Raw genomic sequence first — 22,100 nt, forward strand, 5'->3', positions numbered from 1 at the left:
TCTGGGCCTTCTTTCTGAATGGGCTCCAGTGTAATGCTTTTATTTTCTTAATTATGTTTTGTCACAGGTGGGAAGTTATTCACAATACACCGAGAACTATTTTCATCAGAATGTATCTTCATTATTAAGCCTCTACTTTACCTGCCCGGAAAAGGGTCACATGGGTCAAGGGGAGTAAGGGAGATTAGACTTCAATCCACATCACCCCTGTGATGTCCAGGGTTGGTTGAAAGTTTGCTTGGCTTTGTCGTCATTGCTTGGTAAATGCTCCTTGGCAGCTAGGACTGTTACTAAGGCCATTCCCAGAAAGAGGAGGGCTGGTCTTTCAGTTAAGCCTGCACGAGCCATGGGATCTCCTTATTAGAAGTCCTTCTTTAGGTGCTGAGTCTTCAGCTCAAATTCTATATAACAGCTACCCATTTAATACCCAGGCAGTGGGGATTTGGCAGTAGAAAAGGCTCTGAGAATCTCTTAAAATTATCCGTGATAATTTTAATGGATCGTGATCGATCCATTTTTTTTTCCCCACTTACGAAGCCCTTTGCCATACATTATCTCATTTAAATCTCAAACCATCAAGAAAACCAAATAGGGATTATTATTTTCATTTTCAAGATAAAGAAACAGAGATCTTTGACCCTTGCTCAGTGTCACTCTGTTGGGATCGGAGCCCAAGGCCTTCGTCTCTGCAACGGTCAGTCTGCTCTCCTCACCACCCAGACCTCAGGATCGGGTTGGGTTTTCCCAGCCTGGCAGTGAGTTTATCGAGTATGTTCTGCAGTCATGCCCGCAGGGACGCACCGGGCTTATCAGCCAATCTGACAGTGCAAGACTGCATCTGGGTTTTTCTAGGCAGCATCCCCTTGGTAAAAATTGCTTCCAGTGGTGATATAATCTAATCCTATTCTGTGCATTCACTGCCTTCGGCTTTTTAAAAGAATTTACGGTGGCTGTTGCCCTGCTTACACCTAAACCAGGAGCCTGGACACCCCCTGACACGGTGACTGAGGCCATCGGAAGTGAAAGGGGAGCCCTGGGATCAAAGAGGTGAGAGATCAGGGGGAACACCAAGCCTTCACCAGAGGCTCCAAACCCAATGTGAAGGCTGCCCAGTGAAGCCAGCGGGTAACGTATGCCAGCGGGGGCAGAGGGTGAGTCGAACGTGTGCTCCTTCTGAAAGGGCATCCGGTGCCCAGCATCAGCTGACAGGTGTCACGCTTCTAATCAGGCCCAAGGTTGTCAGATCTTGAGGTGTTTTTCTAAGAGGATCTGGAAATCTAGAATCTGATGCTAATTCTCCTGATTGGATTGTTAAATATTAATAGCGGATTTGAACCTTGTTAAGCCCAGGTGGGTCAAAAGCAAACAAATCAATCCTGTGACTCTCTTTTGCAACCTCTTCTCTTTATATTTGCAAGTAAATAATTTTTAGAAGAAATGCACCAGGACAGAAAGATGTGGTCAGAAGCATTTTTATTTTCAGAAGTGTCCTGCATCGTTTCCACATTTGTGAGAAAGCCTCTTGGAGCCAGGGTGTGGACAGAGCTTGGAAATGACCATTTTTAGGCAAGATCTGTTTGAATAGCCCCCTTTCTACTTTTGAACAAAAATTTTTGCCTTTCCCTATGTCTGTTGTCTGTTGGATGATGCAAGGTCTCCCTACAGGAGCCACAGACAGCAGGCTGGAGCAGAGGTTCTGTACAGATCCCTGCTCAGGAGCGAACACTACATCTTTCCTTCCCATCCAAGAAAGCATGGGAGGCCTACATAAGTGAGAATGCTAAACATATGGGAGTGGCCTTCCACTGGCCTTAATTAATTTTTTAAAAGTAAGTTCATCACAAATAATATTCTACCTATCATTAGCAATGGTTCACGTGTGACCAGTTCACAAATCTCAGGACAACGTGGTTAAGAGATGTTTCAAAAAATAAAAATAAATAGGGTATGTTGCTAAGCTTCTCAGTAGACCAGCACTCCCTATCTTTGGCATTTTCAGCCAATGCATGATTGATTTCAGTGATGCCCCCAGTTCACTCACCGTTATGGGATTGGTTACAAGGACCTTGGAAATGTCACCAGAGACACTTGGACTCTTGAGGAAAGACAAAAGAGGTAAAAGACCATGTTCTCCAAAGCAATCAGTGAGTCTGCACCCAAACATTCTTGGCTCTCTAACTGGCAACTGGCTGTCTGCACTTGAACTGCTCTTTGGATCATGTGAAGTCAAGACCCACCCACCAGCATAAACCAAGAAGGAAAGCATTTCCATGCTGTTAGTATTCTTTGCTCCATGGATTGATCCAGAAGATGCAGAAACCAAACACTAGAGCTTTCCCTGTTACCTCCTAATTTAGAATGATCTGTTCCCTTTTCAACTGCCTCAGAAAATGAAAATTCAAGAGGTGGGAATACAAACCAGATTCAAGAAAGAGGTGCCTGGCAATCTGATACAGCATGCCTCTTGGGGGAAAGGTGTCTGGATCTCAAAGGCGGACTATCACAAAATGAGAGCAGAAGCAAGTCTATTTTTTTTCTAGGTCGCCACCGGGAACCAACCTAACCTATTTACAAGTGGTCTCAGGGGAACTCTCTTTAAATAGCTATCTTGTCACCATCCTTTTCGTCATCTTCCATGATCACTTTGGGTCTCTCGTCCCTGAGCAGTGTCACACCTGCAAAACAAAGCACCGATTTGCAATTAAGTGCCTCTAATGAAAATATTAGATAACCTTCCAGCACAGGCACGGCGCACAAGAGCATGGCAACCCAGAAATCCCTTAGCGTCTGCGGAGCTAAGTGTTAAAGGTGCAGCCTGAGTCAGGGCTCTGGGTGCCTTACTTGGGCTGCGCAGAGGAGCTGTGACTCAATGAGCCACCATTCTGGTGACCAGGAGATGCTTGACCTGGGAGTCAGAGGCAACGTGGACCTCCCAGTCTATGGTCTGCATTTAAGTCTGCAGACCAGGAAGACGAGAGGCAAATAGGCTTTGGAATCCACCTGCTTTGGACCTCACGTTCTGCCACTCCTCCAGTCTGGGTTGGGCCAGATAACACTTTCACACTTGAATTTTCTTGGCTAGAAAAGGAGTGCCCTGATACTTATGTAAAGGGTTATTGTGCCTCCTGAACGGGATACACAGACAGTGTTGAGCCACACCTGTGAGCCCGAGTCCCCTTCTCCTTTCCCTTCACACGGGCTAGTTCGGTTCCCCTTTCCAAGGAATGGGTCAGCAGCAGGGAGTCAGAGTTAAATACGTTCTTCTCACACCTGGGGAAAAGATTGAGCTGGGGCTCTGGACATGTCATTCCTAAATGTCAGGACCGGTGGGTGAGAAAGTTTACATGGTTCAGAGCAAAAGGAGAAGTTCAAGGAAGTGCAGTGAGTGCTCGTAGAGTTCTGTGGCTTCAATTTGAAAAAGTTGTTCTTCATTTTTATTTGATTTTCTTTTTGGGGATGAAAATATCCTTTCTTTTTGGAAATTTTAGGAGCATCAGATGGTTGTTTTATTAGCAGCCTTGCTAGGCAAAATTCAAAACTCTCCCTGTGTTGGGCTCCAATATAGTTTATGTTTCAAAAGTTTACTGGTTGTTGAAATTCAGAGGACTGAGCACAGTTTTTTGGACAGGTCAGCCGAGTGAAGACCATCCAAGGAGGGCTGGGTGGTTCTGCTCATTCTTTAAATTATGAAGTAGGGCCATTTTAATAAAAAGACAAAGGAAGCTATGATTCAAGGCGAGTCCTCCATGATTTCTGTCATCCTCTCCAGCCAACCACCACTGCCTTGCATTGCCCCCACATTCTCACAATTAGAGACCTTTCCATTCATTAAGCATTTCACAAAGATCTAAACATGAGGGTAGAAAGCTGTGCACCACAAGAGGCCTTTCTACAACACTGGACTCCATTCAACAGTGGCAAATTAATGAAAACTATGTGTTGATCTTAATGACTATTCATTTGATTCAGTTCCTAGTTTGTTCATATGGGTTCTTTACCAATTAGGTGATATTTATTGGAGGAGAAAAACAATTTCAAGAGTCTGGTTGAAACTGAGGATTTTGCATAAATCACTTATGAAACACAGTGGGAGATATTTTCTTTTCTAACAGCTGCAAGGAGGTTTGGATTTTTATTTGGAATTAAGGCTATCACGGTAGGAGAATAGGAGTAAACTAATGCTAAGTCCCCAATCTTTCCATCCTGATTTCCTTGATATCTTTTCACCTTAAGCCAGATTTGAGTTGATTCAAAGTGGGCAACAGTATTTAAATTCCAGATCCCAGGGCACTTGGTTGGCTCACATGGTTAAGCATCTGCCTTCAACTCAGGTCACTGTCCTTGGGTCTTGGGATAGAGCCCCATGTAGGGCTCCCAGCTCAGCAGGGAGTCTGCCACTCCCTCTGCCTCTCCCCCTGCCCGTGCTCTCTCTCTCTCTGTATCTCTCTGCTCAAATGAATAAATAAAATCTTAAGAAAAATAAATTCCCAGATCCCAGTCAAATTTCTGATTATTTGGGGTATCCTTGAAACCTAGTCAGATGAGCATCTGGGCCAAAAAAAAAAAAAAAAAAAATTCCTAAGATTTCAGGGAAGGGAGGAGCCTGTTTAGCCATCAAGGTCAGCCCTTCCCAAAGTAGGCTAGGCTTTCCACAGGGACACAGGAGGTGATTTCAAGTGGAAAGTGAACTAGCATTTGTATTGGTAGAATTAAGCATTCTTTTTAGAGGCTGAAATCAGTGACTTTTCTATCATCAATACATTTTTATTCTTGATGCTTCAGATCTTCGACTTTGTTCCTTTGAAGATAAATGAAGTTGATATACACGGGTCTGTGGTTTACCTTAGTTCTGATCCACTGTTCTGTGGGCAGCAGAGATGTGTCATTGAAGGAATATACACTACAGCCAGAAAGTTTTCTCCTCCTTGGTTGTCATTTGACTTTAAGAAAGTCACTTAACCTGTCTGAGCCTCAGTTTATTCATCTGTGAAACTGGAGAAAAAAAATAAATCCTATCTCCCCCAGGGGGTGATGCTGCCAGGTAGACATAGACCAACATTCTACAATGCTTCCAGCACTTTTACATAAACGTCCAGTAAAGCATGTTTCACACTGTAGGAATCACTGGACAATACAACCACCCTCCCTACTGAACCCTGTGGTTCTTAAAGGATATTCTAGCATCTAGCGCAAGGGTTGGGGTACAGTAGGGGTTTGGAAAATGTCAGTTTCTACCCTTCCATTCTCTTTGGAGGAGAGTTTATGGAACTTGGCTCTTTGTTAGAGCCTGGTACGTTTTTAAGGCCAAAGCTTTCAGTCCCAGGTCTCTAAGGGTCAAGAGTTAGCCTTGTAGCAAGGTGTTTTAGGCCATGATCCCATTCAGAGCTGGTCACCTGCATTACAGATGTATGCCTCTGATCTAAGGGAGCTGGGGCTAAGACACCTCCTATCCTGCAAGCCAAAGCAAAGAGAACACTCTATTCCCAGCAGGACAGAGAAGGTGTCACTTTCAAAGGACACAACAGTCCCCTTTCACCAAGTATATTATTGAGCTTTGATTTTCAAATATTCATAGCTCATGGGCCAGTTTTCCAAAAGGCTTCTCTTCAATGCTTCTGGCCTCATGATTCTTTACTTTCTCTGGTTCCCTTTGCCACAGAGCTTAACTAAAGACTTCTTTTTCCTTTAAGCAGGTCTCAGCTACTTGGATCTTACTAATCACAACCCAGTGAACTCTGCCATGTAGTCGCCAAGATGGGGGGCCCTGGCAAATGTGGGCCAAGTTGGGAACAAACGTTGGGTTGGCAAGGAAGCCGGAGATGTCTTCTCACTGAGGAGTTGCCTGGCAGTTGGAACCTGTCAAATAAGCTCATTAACCTAGGGGAATGAAGGTAGTTAGCAAGAGATTTAGAAGAGAGAGATAATCCTTGTCCAGTCTTCACTTGCCAAGGGCTAATGAGAGGAGACGTCTCCAGAGTGCATTTATCTGTGAGTTCCTCTCAACACCCTTATTAGAACCAATATGAGTCTCTCTGAACATCTGCCGAAGGCTCTATCCTTATCAGCTTAACTAGCATTTCGATTACTGCCAAATCTTTAGATACTAAAAGGCTCTTCAAAAATAAAGTGCTTCAGCTAATATGCTAATAAAAGCTACAGTCATAGAACACCATCTATAATTGCAAATACAGCACAGAGATTTGCTGATTCAAGGAATTCCATAATGTGGATAGAGTCCATGAATATATAGCCTCCCTCTCCAGCTCTGTGTGCTTTGCTACTCTCCTAAGATGTAGATATTGGGATGCAGGCAGCATCCACGGCCAGATAAATAGGGCTCAACGTTCTAGGAAGTCCCTTGAATCAGTGGGTTTATATGGAAAAGTAAAACACTGCAGCTAGGAACATTCTTACCTTTAGAAATGATTTGAGTAATCTCAAGGAATATAAGGTTGAGGGGAATGGAGGGAAACTGACATTTACTGAGGACATTAAAAAATCCAGGATCTGTGCTAAGTGCTTTATGTGCTTTATTTAATTATGTTAACAATCCTGGAAGACAGATTTTATGGCCCTCCTTTCAGAGAAGGATGAAATGAAGGAGGCATTTTTGTTTGTGCTAGTTACCCAGGGTCACAAAGCTAGAACGATTAGAACCAGAGATCAAACTTAGACCTTCTTGCTGTGTGCTAAGGTGACTCTCTGCCCGTAACTATTTTTGTTCTACTACCAAGTCTTCCCCTAGGAGGACTTCAACAAAAACGAATGCAAAAATAGGTAAAAAATAAAGTCTCCCAATGAAGAACTTGTAACTGCAGAATTGCGATTCCAAATAGAATATCAAACCAACAGATACTTATTGAGCATTGCTATATAGAAGGGACTGGACTAGATATCAAGGTCAATACTAGCACAGTTCTCATGAATTCATCAAATGTAAGTTAAAGACAGCTATGATAATGGCAACAAGAGCCATGAAGACCATACTGAAAGAGATGACAAAATCTTGGTATTTGCATGCCTATGTCGACCACAGAGTTAGTTGAGAATGGAAAGGATTCATTTTGGATTTGGAGGAGTCTGTTAGCAGAGGCTTTGAACTGGTTGAGTCTTGAAAGGTGACTGGAACCAGGACAGAAGCAGAGCTTAGGGGGGAAATGTGTGGTGTGTCGGAGGATCAGTGCGGGTAGGAATGTATGTCGCTTATGAGAAGCTTGTTTGAGGCAATTCAGACCCTGCCACTTGGTCCTCAGTCCATTTCTCCAGAAAAGTGCCTCCTCAGGCCCCATGCCTCTTTGCCTGGATCTGCTCCACAGAAATCAGTAACCTTGTCTGCACCTCTGGCACCTCTGACTGCCTATTCATGATGTCTTCTTCTTAGTCTTCTTTCATTTTTTTCTTTATTAAATAAAATAATGAGCAAACATAGTTCTATAACAACAAAATCTCATCTCCTCCCAAAGTGTCCCTTCTGGAGTGCCATAGTGCCGAAAGTCCCAACTATACCACAGTACAGTGAAAAACTGCCCACAGGAGACACAGACCTGGCTTAGTGCCCCAGCTCTGTCACTCACTGTGTTTGATCTTAAACATAATTTGGTCCTTTTATCTGTCCATCTAATCATCTCATCATCATCCAACCAATCAACCAAGAAGCTATCCATCCATCAATGCCATCTTTCAGTTTCTTTATCTGTAAAGGGAGTTAATAGCTACTTTTCTTGCATTATTTAGCTGATTTAAAAAAATCCATGAGACATACCAGCCTCAGTATCTAATATTTAGTAGGGTCTCAGTAAACACCAGTACATTTTCTTCTCTGCCACCCACCTCTAAATACCTATATAACACACATATGCACACACACACACACACACAGAGTCTAATGATCTAATCATGAGCGTACATGTCTTATTCCCTAACCTCCCCATAAAATTGTCAGGGAGAAGACTACACTTCACATATTAGCTGCTGTATAGCTTTGGGCTGTGCACAGAGTTTGGCAAGATTTGGGGTTTGATTCGACACATATTAATATAGCTCTTATAAAGGCAATACTTTCAGGATTAAAAAAAAGTAAAATCTTGCCATTTGCAACTGCATGGATGGAACTAGAGGGTAGCATGCTGAGTGAAATAAGTCAATCAGAGAAAGACAATTGTCATATGATTTCACTCCTATGTGGAATTTAAGAAACAAAACAGAGGATCATAGGGGAAGAGAGGGAAAAATAAAACAAGACAAAATCAGAGAGAGAGATAAGCCATAAGAGACTCTTAATCATAGGAAACAAACTGAGGGGTCCTGGAGGGAAGAGGGGTGCGGGATGCCACCTGGCATCACTGGGTGATGGCCACTAAGGAGGCACGTGATGTAATGAGCACTGAGTATTATACAAGACTGGTGAATCATTGAACTCTACCTTTGAAACTAATAATACATTATATGTTCATTAATTGAACTTAAATAAAATAAAATTTAAAAAATAAAATAAGTTAACATTTTTATTATGGGAGTTTTCAAAATAGAACTATGTATTTAATACTTGCTAACATTCTGTCATTTTTGTTTTATCTAATTGTCTTTATGTAGAGCAAACTCCCTCTAACATTTCCATATATAGCTCTAACACTAAAAGCTTTTTAAAACCATAACTAAACTGCTATCATCATATCTGACAAAATTAACAATAAATATACAATTTCATCTAAAAAAAAAGATGATACTTTCAGGGATCATTTCTAGAGTTTGCTACTAAAGGTAGCTCTCACTATTTCTACACCTCACTTTCTCTCTCTCTCTGTCTCTGTCTCTCTGTCTCTCGCAGTGAAGATCTGGTCAATACATCCAGCCAGATGTCTTGGGAGATTCAGCCATCATTTGTAGGATGCATGATCCATGGAAGGCTGGGGAGGAGGAGATTTCAACTCTTTTCAAGGACCCACTGACATTTCTATTTCATTGGCTCAGTGGACCTGCCCAGATCTGCTGAAGCACAAGGAATGCTCTGAACCTCCCTCCCCCATTTCCAAATCAGTCCTTGGGGAGCTGCCAGGGAAGGTAAGCCTGAAAGGCAGCAGTAAACTCTGCTAACCCCACAGAGTGCTTCTGGGTGACACAGGACAGAGGCCATGCCCGTGGTACCTCCAGATGGCAGGGCTCCTGAGCTGTTCCCATCACCCCCTGCAAATGCCTTGTGTCAGCTCTTTTACCTGCTGCAAAGGGGGACACGTGCAGGGCAGGTGTGTCTTTTCTCCTTGGTTTTTTCGGTTCCAGGTCAGTGTTATGAAGAGCTGGACTCATCTTGCCTGTTGGGTGTCTCTCCTGAATGTCGTATCTTTTAATTAAGTGTTCTGAAAGCACACCTGCATGGTTAGGGGGACAGAGGGAGAAACATGGTCAAATATGTCTATTGTGGGATGTCTGGGTGGTTCAGTGGGTTAAAGCCTCTGCCTTCGGCTGAGGTCATGATCCCAGGGTTCTGGGATCGAGCCCCGCATCCGGCTCTCTGCTTGGCCCGGAGCCTGCTTCCCTTCCTCTCTCTCTACCTACTTGTGATCTCTGTCTGTCAAATAAATAAATAAAATTAAAAAAAATACATCTATCCTGATATGTAAGGATGATGCATGTGTATTTGCACATATCCCTAGTGATGGTAGTCAACATAGCTTTTCAAACTTATTTTAATAAAAGCTTTTTTTATATTAGAAAATCACATCTATCGAATCTATGACACAAAGGGTTTTGCATGCCTGATTTTCTTTTAGTCTCACAAAACCTGGAGGAATTTAATATTACTGCCACTATCACCTATCTGGGGAAGGCAAGGCAAAGCAAACATGCCCACAGTGACACAGCTTGCAGGGGGCCAAGCCAGGAAGCCAGCCCAGGTCTGTCCTCCTCCGAGGTCCATCCTCGTGAGGGTGGTGGATCATTTGCTTCTCTGCAAGCCATACGTTCGGCTCTTCAGTGACCTCCCTGCCTTTTCACTTCTCCCACACATGGCATTTCTCTCCATCATTTACAAACTCCCTGAAAATAGCCTCTTCTATATAACTTTCCACAATCCACTGCCCAGGCTGAGCTCCTGAAGTCCTTCTGGAAGAACCTCATTACGGCCTTAACAGCTTACTGCGTATTTCAGCCATTTATGTGTTTCTATTATTTCTCAGAGGACTGACAGTTTCTTCTCAGGAAGCTCTCTGTTCTATTTGTTTTGTCTCCCTCCAAGTGGCTTGTGAGTGGAGAGAACATTACATCAGTGGCCCGGAGGGAAGGAGAGAAGGAAATAAGAACACACAAAACTCTGGGGAAACAAGAGAGTCACATCACACACGAGGTTGTTACAGAGACATGTTAGCTGTTCCCCAGACCATTTTGCTTTTCTCCTGGGCACACAGCTGGGTGACATCTCTCTGCTGCCCTTGCAGTCAGGGGACATTTGTGGGTCACTTTTGGGTGGGCCAGTCTTCCAGTCTATTCTTCCCCTTTCCCCCAACACCGCCACCTCTCCTACTTCCTTTGTCCCCCTGCTTGCCGGATGCTGATGCTCACGGTGACTTTGAATGCCATGTGCCAGTGAGGTCCGAACTCTCATCAGCTGGAGTCCCTGAATTACCGTTTGGAGCAGAACCTGCCTCCCCAGCTTGCACTACTGATGAGGGAAAAAAACCCTTGTGTTGTACCGCTAACATTTTGCAATTTGTTTTCTATAGCAGCTGGACATATAGTAACGAAGACAGGTGCAGGGATAGTACCAGTGATTTAAAAACACCCAAATAGGTAAGGAAATCTTTCTAAGACCAATGTGATCTAGTGGTAGCGGTTCCCCCTCACAGACATGCAAACCGACCTTCTTGTCCATTACCTGGTATAAAAGGTGGGATGTGCAGTGCTGGTGTATCTTTTCTCCTTGGTTTCTTTTGTTCTGATTCAACATTCAGGGCAACCTGTGCATTTTTTCCCTTTCTTGGCTTCTTTTTAAGATCACAGTCTTTAATGAGCTGGTCTGAAAGGTCATCTGATTTTGATAGGATGCAAAGAAAAAAAAAGAATATAACATGAGTAAGGTTCACACACAAACTGGTTGGTTTCCAATTACTTGCAGAAGCCATTTGATCTGAAAAAGAAAAGGATTTATATATTTTGGGCTAGTCTACAGAGGACCTTCATAGTCTTGTACAAATGTATAGAATTAAACAGAAAACTGGAATCGTCTATGAGACTCCAAATGACGAGAGCTCTAATGGCTGGATAATCAAAGCAAAGAACTTCAAAATACAGCTAGACAAGTCAGAGTAGGCTTGAATTAAATTTCTGATAGAATAGGTTCTCTGTGCTAAATGCTCTTTAATATCCTTTGTTCAAGGCTTGCTCTCTTGAAGACTGCATGGGCTGGTGCAGAGCCATGCATGCTCTTTAGTCTTTGGGGAAGGTTCTCTGCAAATTCCTCACCTGCCTTCATTTCTGTGGCCAGCCGGGTCACACTGACCATTCACACTTGCCTTCAGCATTGGTCTCTTCATTCACCTCCCCCCTGGCTTTGCAATTCTCCCAGTTGCCCATCCTCACTCCAGGTCCTCTTGTCTTCTTACTCAGCTCTTTACCTTCCTCCGTCCCCAGAGCTCGTGAAGCTTGGATTCTGCATCATGTCCGTCAGATGTCAGTGTGTGTGATGAGTCCAATCTGATCACTCCTCGCCCATGAGAGTATGTTCTCTGCTCCATCCAACTCCTCAGTGCTTTGGGTGATGGCGTGCCACTTCTTTGAGCATCTCTGTCATTGTTCTAGACAATGACACTTGTTTTTTTGTTTTTGTTTGTTTGTTTTTTTAAAATTTCTTTTCAGCATAACAGTCATCATTGTTTTTACACCATATCCAGTGCTCCTTGCAATACGTGCCCTCCTTAATACCCATCACCTGGCTCTCCCAACCTCCCACCCTCACCCCTTCAAAACACTCAGGTTGTTTTTCAGAGTCCATAGTCTCTCATGGTTCACCTCCCCTTCCAATTTCCCTCAACTCCCTTCTCCTCTCCATCTCCCCATGTCCTCCATGTTAACAATGACACTTGTTTAATCTATCGTGGTTTATCTCCTGCTCTTGACGGAGCCTTCTTGGAGATTAAAGATTATATCCTTTTTTTTAAAAAATATTTTATTTATTGATTTGACAGGCAGAGATCACAAGTAGGCAGAGAGGCAGGCAGAGAGAGAGGGGAAGCAGGCTCCCTGCTCGGGGGCTCGATCCCAGGACCGTGGGATCATGACCTGAGCCGAAGGCAGAGGCTTTAACCCACTGAGCCACCCAGGTTTCCCAGATTATATCCTTTTGACAATTTAATTCTTAATTGCCTCTCCCTTCCATAAATGCATATTGAATGGATAAGTGGTATGGACTGATCTGAGTTCAATTGCTTACTCTGTCACTTATTAGTTCTGAGAACTTGACCCTTAATTTCTAGGAACTTTAATATTGTCTCAACTTCTAAAGTGGGGATAATTTTAAATCAGTGTGTGTGTATGTGTGTGTGTGTGTGTGTGTGTGTATGACAGAGACAGAGACAGAGAGAGATGACTGCATTTGATAAATGTTGAAAAGCAGTTGTTACATTTGATATATTTTAGATCCTCAAGAGAATGTTCACTCTGGTCATTGCTCACCCTCTAACCTTCAACAGGGTCCAAAGGAAGGTCCACCTCCCTGCCCTGTCTCCATAAGTTTTCCCAGTCTTGGGCGTCCTGTCTCATTTTCTGGATATCTACAGGATTTTTGCTCACATAGCACTTTTTCTGCATAAGTCTTCTCTGCTTTCTTTGATGACAGATATCTTGTGTTTTATCCCCTTGAAACAATTAATAAATATTTTGAATGTATGCTTGAATGAATGACCTCACGCACGTTATGAATAAGGAGATAGTCCATTAGGGTTCAAAGAAACCACAGACATTGAAGCTGTCTGCCTTCTCTGGAAACTCACTATGGTCTGGCTACCGTCTGGTACATCTACAACTGTGAATGAATTTGAGGAAATTTAGAGATTAACTCGATCTTTTCAGCCCCTTCTTTCTTTCCTTCTTCCCTTCTTTCTTTCTTTTTTTCTTGGTTCCTTTTTTTTAAAAGATAGATTTATATTTTTATTTATTTAAAGATTTTATTTATTTATTTGACAGACAGAGAGCACAGGTAGGCAGAGTTCCAGGCAGAGGGAGAGGGAGAAGCAGGCTCTCTGCTGAGCAGGGAGCTTGATGCAGGGCTCGATCCCAGGACCCTGGGATCATGACCTGAGCTGAAGGTAGATGCTTAACCTACTGAGTCACTCAGGTGCCCCAGGTTTATTTATTTTAGAAAGAGAGAGACAGAGAGAGAGAGAGACAGAGTGCGTGAGTTTCGGGGAGGAACAGAGGGAGAGAATCTTTGAGTAGACTCCCTGCTGAGAGTAGAGCCCAATTCTGGCATCCCCGAGATCATGACCTGAGTTGAAATCAAAAGTCGGGTCCTTAACTGACTGAGTCACCCAAGTGCCCCTCTCTCTATTTCTATTTATGAAAATATTCATGTCAGTGTCTTTAAAGTGTGGAGGATTAAATGTGTCAAACCTGTTCACTTCAGTTTTGTGGGTCTAGAGGCAACCTGTGTCATTCATAATGCATTTATTTGACAAAAACTGATGAAACTCATCCTCTATGCCAGGCCTTGAGCAAGATTCTAGGACTAAAAAGACAAATAAGAAATAGTTCTTCTTGGGCACCTGGGTGGCTCAGTGGGTTAAGCCACTGCCTTCGGCTCAGGTCATGATCTCGAGTTCCCGGTATCGAGTCCCGCATCGGGCTCTTTGTTCAGCACGGAGCCTGCTTCCTCCTCTCTCTCTCTGCCTGCCTCTCTGCCTACTTGTGATCTCTCTCTGTCAAATAAATAAATAAAATCTTTAAAAAAAAAAAAAAGAAATAGTTCTTCTTTTCAAGTTGCTATGGTCTATTGGGCTTTATGCCTGGACAGTCCTTTGTTTTAGAAAATCCAATATACATGACAAAACCACCGTTAGAAATACTTAGTAACCACACATTATTATGCTTCCATCATCCAAAGATCACAGTACATAACCAAAAAATCAAATAGCATGATTCTCTTTAGCCATATTTAATAGTAATAAATATTTCCTTTCACCTAAAGGATTTGAATAGATCCATCCAATCATTTCAATTTAATAAACATTTATTGAGATCATACTGCATGTAAGGCACTGAACCATATGTTTTTAAGGTTACATATACAAGAAAAAAGAGGTGAGAGAGGACCTTAATCGAGTACCGCTTATGTACTAGATGATTTCACATCCTTTCGTGTAAAAAATTTTTTATTTAACTTCAATTTCATCAACATATACTATATTATTAGTTTCAGGGGTAGAATTTAGTGATTCATCAGTTGCATACAACACCCGGTACCCAGTGCTCATTCCATCAAGTGCCCCCCTTAGTGCCCATCATCCCATCACCCCATCCCCTAAGCCCCCTCCCCTATGTTTCTTAAGGCCTGGCTGAAAATACAACTTGAAAAATTTATTGCTCCATAGCACAGTTAACTTCTCCCCATATCATACATACCATAGATGTTTGTTGAACGAATACATATTGCTCAGAATGGGTGCTGCCCAGCCGTGGGGTCTCTGGAAGTACAGGCTGGATGTGGACCCGTCACGGGTCACCCTTCCACCCCAGGATACGACTCAATGCACAGTACAGGGAGCAAGAGATTTGCTACGATTTTGACTTTTACTTCCATTGCACTTTTTCCCCACTTTTGGAGAAATCCTGAACATAAACTATCTTGATGGCAAATGGGGAGAGGGGAGGGGGGGGGAGTCATAACCAGGCGAGACATAAACAAAGGCTATGAATATGCAAAAAGCCCATCCATCAAAAGTCTGAGTGTCTCATTTTTAGAAATGGGTAGAGGCAGAAATGTTTCTGGTATTTTCATTACAAAGGTTATGCAAAAAGTCAGTTCTGGGAAGGAAACAGATTGACAATAAAGCAGAAAAAGGCTATTTAAAATTCTGTCTTGATAGGCAAAGAGAGATATTTGAAATATTTTATTGGCACTGCACATGGGGTGTAACTGTGCCGACAAATACTGGAAACAAACCGTGCTGCCACGTTCCATTTATTGCCTCAAAAATGCTCTGCCTGGGACTCCATTAGACCCCCAAAAAAGAGGACAATGCCTTTTCTCGCTTTTTCTAACTCTAATGAACCTCTCTCTAGTGCTTCCACTAATATTTACATGGCAGACCCCACAGAGTCATGGCTATTTGCCTGTCCATCTGGTGTTGGCCGTCACCAGAAGGCCCACATGATCAGGTTTCAGGGGGCCTCCCTCTGACTTGCCTGAAAACCCAATGGCAGAGGCCCCTCCTTTCTGACTTCTGCTACTGCCATTCCCACTGGAGCTCTTACCTAAGTGGTCACAACGAGGGTCTAGCTTGTCCAGTCTGTCTTCTGAGAGCTCCAATGGCTGCATTTGCTCAGTGGACATCATTGAAGGAGGTGTTCCTTCTCCAGCACTATGGAAGCATAAGAAACAAGCCTATTATTGTGTCCTCTGCTCATTTGTTCACTTGTGAAGTAAGTATATTTATTGAGCACTTACTATTGTGTTTTCAATTTAATCTTATTTTCCAAATCTGCTTCTCTTACTTACCTACTAGAAGCTCTAACTTAAGATTTAAGTCAAAATAAATGAAACAACACACACAAACACACATACACACACACGGATTTGTTGGTAATTGTCATGCATCAAATGTTCAATATTTATCTTCTTTCAGAAGCACTGTGGGAGTTTCAGAATGAATACTTGTCAATTCTGAATTAGAAATGAGTTAGTTGAGAATTACAGAAAATCTTGATTAAATCTTGCTTATGTTTTTCAATTGAGTTCTGTGTAATAAGATTATTCCTATTTCTCAGATGACGAAACCAAGAATCCGAAAACACAATTAATTTGTTTAGTCACATAACAATTAAATAGCCAAGATCCAAGTTACTAAATAGCCCGGATCCAAATCTAGTTCTGAAGACTTCCAGTAGACACGCAAGACTCTCAGGCAGTGATTCCACTGAATGTAAATTGAACCAAGCTTCTGGTTTTCTATCATTAAGTGCTATGTTTTATATGCACATATGCATTAAATATATGTAGCATGTATATAAATATTGCATTACACATATATAGCATGCAGTGTACACTGTAAAATAACTTCAAAGTAACGAGATTTCCTCCCTATCCATATTCCAGGTGGTAAAGTCCTGGTAGGAAAAAAATCTAACTCTTGAAATGGATCCTTATTATTTTCTCCTTAGAGAGTTCTGACATTAGAGCAAGTCTGCTCCCCCCATTTTTCCTAAACCACAAATCCATTGAACTTTCCAGAGCTATTAGTTGTAGCCCTTGTCCAGGAGGAGTGGAAATCCAGAATGGACATGTGTCAGGTCTGAATGAGAAATGCATTAGTTGAGACTTACAGAATCTGATTCTGTTTCTTTCTGATAATCTATTACTCATGTCCCATCACAATGAGAAGGCTTAGAGAGCAATAAGATTCAAATGACCCAAACTGATCCTTTTTTTCTTAAGATTCCTGGATCACTGGTCTATGGATGAACACAGAGACCAATGGTGTTAACATTTTGAGTAGAATGAGTTCAACTCTGTCGTCTTCTGAAGAATAAGCCGGTTTTCTCCAGGAAGCCTGGAGGGCCTCTCCCCCTACCAGCTGAGATCACTGCATAGCAGATGGAGCTGTTCACAGGTTCCTTGACCCTGGCTTTTAGTGTTACTCTGAGCACACTGATTTTACTGAGTGACTTTAGCACAAATCAATTCCGACCATTGTGTTAGTGTCTGTATAGAGACTGCCAGCTCCCCGGGAACATAAGGAGGTATGTGGCTCACTTGGGAGGCTCCCACCTGCTTGAGTAGAGGGGGGAGCTATGGGACCATCAGTCGGAATGAGTGGGCTCAATGCCGAGGCCTCCAGGAGAAGTGACAGCCTCAAATACAGCCTGTGCACCTACTTAGCTAATCTTCCTCCTCTCTGGGCAGAAAATCAAGAGCTCTGTCCTTGACTTTGTGCTGAAAGTCACCCCACAGAGGACCTAGTCAAAAAATACTCATTCTCCAGAAAGACAGCGGAGAGGCTCAAAAAGATTGAAGTGACCTCGCATTAGTGCCATGCTCAGAGTCAGCGTAATTGTTTGAACCCAGGCCTCCTGCCTCCTACTCTAGGTCCCATCTGGCAATGGTCCCCCTCTTGTTTTCTTCAGCCACAGTCAGCTCTTCTTTGTACTTGGGTCATATGGCTGCTTCTGTGTGCCCAGTAGTGGGTTATTTAATCTGAATCTGAGTTTTGGGTTCCAGCGGATCCAGGTAAAATTTCAACTCTCTACCTAAAAAACTGTATGACTTCGGTGAAGAAATCTTTGGGATGTAGTGAGGGTGAAGGGAGCCCAACTACAATATAATCACGTTTGCCCTTTCTTCTTACAAGCGACAGCCGCTGTGCTAGCATGAGCGAGAGCTAGTTAGCATCTTTGTGGTGCACCCATAGCTGGGTGCCCAAGGATGTAGGTCCCTTTCTGTCTCCCTATCCCATTCCTATCCTCCATTTTACTGTCTGCAAAATAGAGATATCAGTATCTACCTCACCGAGTTACTATTAGGGTTAACTAGAACAGCTCCCTGCTTTGTACACTACGCGTACTGAGTCCATGACATTGTTCTGTAGCTGATGCAGGTCAGCTTGTATAACCAAAAAGTACTAAAGATAATCAAATCTTTCATTTTCATCTAGATACCAAACCACAGGAGAGCTAGGCTTCATCGGAGCAAAATAACTTTCATAGTACTAGACTTGAGAGAGAGAGAGAGAAGCGTCCCCCTAACAGCGGAGTCGTGCCAGTGTCCGACGTCCCTGGACAAGGCAAGGGCCCACACTTTTTCCCCAAGATAGCACCTAGTGTCCACGGGGGAAACAATACTGGTTTAAACCAGTGTGATTGCAAGGGTGCCAGCAGCGGACTGCCCAGCCTCCGTGCGCTAGGGGGCTGAAAGATGGTTTTCAGATTGGGGCTTTTACAGCAAAAAAATAGTCTGAGCTGGGCAGGGGTGTGTTGGCCCAGGGGATTAGAAGAGACTTTTATGGTGGATGATGTCATTAAGCTCTTCTGGGCAGAGAAGTTGCACACAAAGAAAGGAACAAATACGCAAGGAGATGGAGGTTTGGTGTAGTGTCACCTTATTAGTAACTGTCCTTTACCTGCCTGTTGAGCGTTAGTGTAAGATGACCCCGTCTCCCCACCCACGCACCACTCCTCTCCTCAGGGAGAAGGGCTGCGCTTGGTGAGTGAAAACAGTTAGACGTGAGCCAGTCTAATTCTTGAACTAAGAAATGGAATATTTTGGGTCCTCCTGCGTGGCTCAGTTGGTGAAGCATCTGTTTTCGGCTCAGGTCATGATCCCAGGGTTCTGGGATCCAGTCCTACATTGGGCTCCCTGCTCAGTGGGAAGCCTTTTTCTTCCTCTGCCTGCTGCTCCCCCTGCTTATTCTCTCTCTCTCTCTCTGGCAAATAAATGAACAAATCTTAAAAAAAAAAAAAAAAAGAAATGGAATATTTTCACTTATGATTCCTGATCCTGCCCATGCTTTCCTTTCATTAATTTAGCCTCCCTACTCCAGGCACTGGCCAGAGGACCCTGCTCTGGTCATGCTGCCCAGGAAGATTTCATCGTCTCCCTCAGTAGATCTCTGTTCAGGAGCTTCTGAAACGCGGGCTCTTTTTTCATTCCTAAATTCCTGGTCCCTCGGGTGTTCAGATTCCATCCAGGGGGCTAGCCTCCCCCCCCTTAAAGATTTTATTTATGTATTTGACAGAGAGAGAGATCACAAGTAGGCAGAACAGCAGACAGAGAGAGAGGGGGAAGCGGGGCTCGAGCCCAGGAACCTGAGATCATGACCTGAGCGGAAGGCAGAGGCTTAACCCACTGAGCTACCCAGGCGCCCCAGTTTAGGGCCATTCGTACGTGGTGCCTTGTGGGGATTGCATGAACTGTTCTCTAGCACAAAGGTTTGTGACCCTTTAACCTTCTCTTGCGGTTTCCTGTGTGCCTGGTGAGATCTCTGGATTTTAGCAATCACACAGTGACATCTGTGGATGCCGTCGTGCTCCCCTGCCTCCCCCGGAAAGCATGTAGCTATGTGAGCCATGGAAATCAGGAAAGTTTTCCTACATGACCCTCTTAAGGGGGGGTCACAGGAAACACCACAGTCATACCCACTAATTCCATAGCAAAAACATGAACATGTGCACCAAATGCCATGAATAAAAACTACACCAATGTTCATATCCTCTCAGCTCAGATCTTGCTACCAGATACATTTATGTTGAACTTAAGAACAACTAAGAACTTCTGGTCTTCAGAGTTTTTCAGATTTCTCAATTAGAGAATAAAGGATGGTGGGTCTGTATTCACTTTCTCGATGCCATTTGAGCGATGAGGACGGCTTGGTGTAGCATGTGCAGGAGGGAAACCAAGCGATAGGCTTTCAGGGGTTTGAGGAGGTTTTCAGGACCCAATATTAAACTTTAGCAACTTCTTCTTGCTAATTTTTACCTTCCTTTTCACAAGAGACAAGGCCCTTCTTCTCACAGAGAGACACTTGCAAATGCAAATACCACTGAGGGAGGGGCTACGGTAACTGACATCACACAACACAGGTCACCTGTGCATTGAATGGCAAGAGTCACCCTCTCTTTTGAGAATAGGACCTGGAACACCAGGGACCCGGGAAGGAACTCCAGCAGAAGGCAGAAGGACAGACAAGGCAGGGCGGCTGCTGAAGCTGAGGACAGTGTTCGGGGAGCCCACCTCCACCAGCACAGAGCCAGCTCCTGGTTTAAGGCAGGAGTGCCAGTTGCTCAGCTAAAAACATTCGTCAGTTCAATCTGAGGTCGGAAGTGAGTCTGGGCATTTTGCCCTTCTTGATACCGAGTACGTTCCTTAGTTGGATGTTAGAATATGAAGTTTAACTCAAGGTCACTGACAGCAAGCATTTGGTGCAATATGGGATAGAAGCAAATGTTTGATTACCTGTACCACTCTCTAGCTGGGTGAACTTGGAAAAGTGGTATGCCCTTCTGGAAACTTAGTTTCCAAATCTGTAAAGTGGGCTGATGGTGGCTTTTCTCCAGGATTGAGAGTATTCACAATACACTGTGTGTAAGGTTCCAGCCCAGATCCCAGCGCATGCTGACCCTTCAAGAAGTGTAGGTTGCTTTGTTTGTTCTTTGCCATCCTCCCTTTGTGATTATATGACGTGTATATCTCAACTGAACCATTGGAACCATCTCCTTGCCCCATTTCTGGCCTTCTCTGAAGCTAGTAATGAGATCAGCACGATCCAAGCTTCCAAGCTACAAACCAATGGGAGACACCCCCCCACCCCACTTTCCGAGTCTGGCGAACATGGTACTACTGATTGTCAGGAGCGACCTGACACTTGGCTTAGTAGTAATGAAATTCCAAAAAATTCTAAAGAATTTCCCCAAAGTAATCAATTCTGGACTTACTCGATGTAATAAAAAGTTAGAAGGTTATGACCACAGTCCGATTTGGTGTCTGATGATGTACAATTCATATCCTCTGTCAAATCTCTTTTTAACTAGAGGATTGAATTCAGGTAAAAAAGTACTACATTTTAAAATCAGGTTTGTTCAATAAAAGACAAATGTGCAGTATTCCTCCTAGGAGTGACTCTTCCTTGAAGTAGGGCATGGAAAGGGTTTTTTTTTTTTTTTTTACTAAGCACACTCTCCCTAGCCTCCTTCACCTTTTGCATATACAGATATACCAATGTTCCTCTGGAAACTTAGCAACTGAATTTGCAAAAATTCTGACTCTCACAGAATTCAGGACTCTACCTCCCTTAGAAAAAAATGTCTTGAGGGTGATAACTTTCCCTGTTCCCCATCTAGCCCCAGCTTAACCTTGCTCCAGAAAGCACACTCGTGCCCCCACCCCTACCCCCCACCCTTGCTCCACCGGCTGCAGCCCTCTTTGTCCCAGCAACCATAAAGAACCTATAACTTATTGGGAATTTGCTTTTCTTGCCATGAAAGTTTTTGGAGTAAAAATCGGAAGCACTTACCAATGAGTGCCGGCGCTGGGATGAGGCGAGAGATGGGGAGGGCAAGCCTTCTCCCTGAAGCTGGGCAGGCTTTTCTACAGCAGTGGCTGCTCCAGCTCCTCTTATCTAGGGACCAGCTGCTGCTGTTGCCATGGGGATGCTCCGTTTCACAGGCGCCAGGGCAAGGGGGATGGAGAGGGAAAGAGGACTGATCTCGCTGCCACTGTTCCCGACTGCAATAACTGTCCGTTTCAAAAACACAATATGGAGTTGTGCTTTGAGTACCTAGTTTGCAAGGCTGGAGAGACCCAGACAAGCCAGCTCGACACTTTATTTAGTTAGACACTTTAATCTCTGAAACCACCCTATGTAGTAAGGTTTTTGGTGCCTTTTTTGGGAGGAGGAGGGGGCTGGTTTTGCAAATACAGTAGATGGGGCACAGTCAGATTAAGTGACTTGCCTGAAAGGTACCACAGCTGATTTTAACGCTTAAATCTACTTGAGTTTGAATTCCAAGTACTTTCACTCACCACCTGGGCCTCCTGGAGTAGTATTGGGGTGAGAGGAATAGTAGCAAGCAATCGCTAACATTTACAGTAGGCTTCCAGTGTGCTAATCACTCTTCTTTACATCTAACAAATCATGGCCAGAAAAGCAGCTGTTCGCATCCCCATTTCACGGATGGGGCGCTGAGTTGATAAATCGTTGCACAAGACCTCTCTGCTAGTAAATGGTAAGGCCAGAGTTTGAGCTGGGCAGTGGGATCTAGAGTCCGCTGCTCTTAACCAGTTTGCAATACTGCTCGCCGAAGAGAGCATTTCATGGTGAAGAAAGCAGCCCTCACTATCCGGGGTGGAGTCTAGAGGCCAGAGAAAATTTGCTCCTTCGAAGGAATGAAAGCAAATGTTCTAA

The 22,100-nt window shown here is 43.7% G+C and overlaps 1 protein-coding gene across 2 annotated transcripts; it reads right to left on the bottom strand.

Moving 5' to 3' along the window:
• Nucleotides 1-304: 304 nt before the first annotated feature.
• Nucleotides 305-21,386, bottom strand: PPP1R17 (protein phosphatase 1 regulatory subunit 17). 2 transcript variants are annotated; one of them, XR_004277013.1, is made up of 6 exons: nt 21,210-21,386; nt 15,460-15,566; nt 10,868-11,020; nt 9,213-9,365; nt 2,416-2,675; nt 305-317 (listed from the first exon to the last, which is right to left on the bottom strand). XR_004277013.1 is itself a non-coding variant. In XM_032305622.1 (5 exons), the coding sequence occupies exons 2-5, from the start codon at nt 15,539-15,541 to the stop codon at nt 2,596-2,598; spliced, it is 468 nt and encodes a 155-aa protein (XP_032161513.1). In that variant the 5' UTR covers nt 15,542-15,566; nt 21,210-21,386; the 3' UTR covers nt 1,463-2,595. The 2 variants fall into 2 exon arrangements, 1 of the variants encoding a protein (XP_032161513.1); XM_032305622.1 differs by lacking the exon at nt 305-317 and having other exon boundaries at nt 1,463-2,675.
• Nucleotides 21,387-22,100: the final 714 nt, after the last annotated feature.

This window comes from Mustela erminea, chromosome 11 (assembly GCF_009829155.1).
Source record: "Mustela erminea isolate mMusErm1 chromosome 11, mMusErm1.Pri, whole genome shotgun sequence".
Taxonomy (NCBI): domain Eukaryota; kingdom Metazoa; phylum Chordata; class Mammalia; order Carnivora; family Mustelidae; genus Mustela; species Mustela erminea.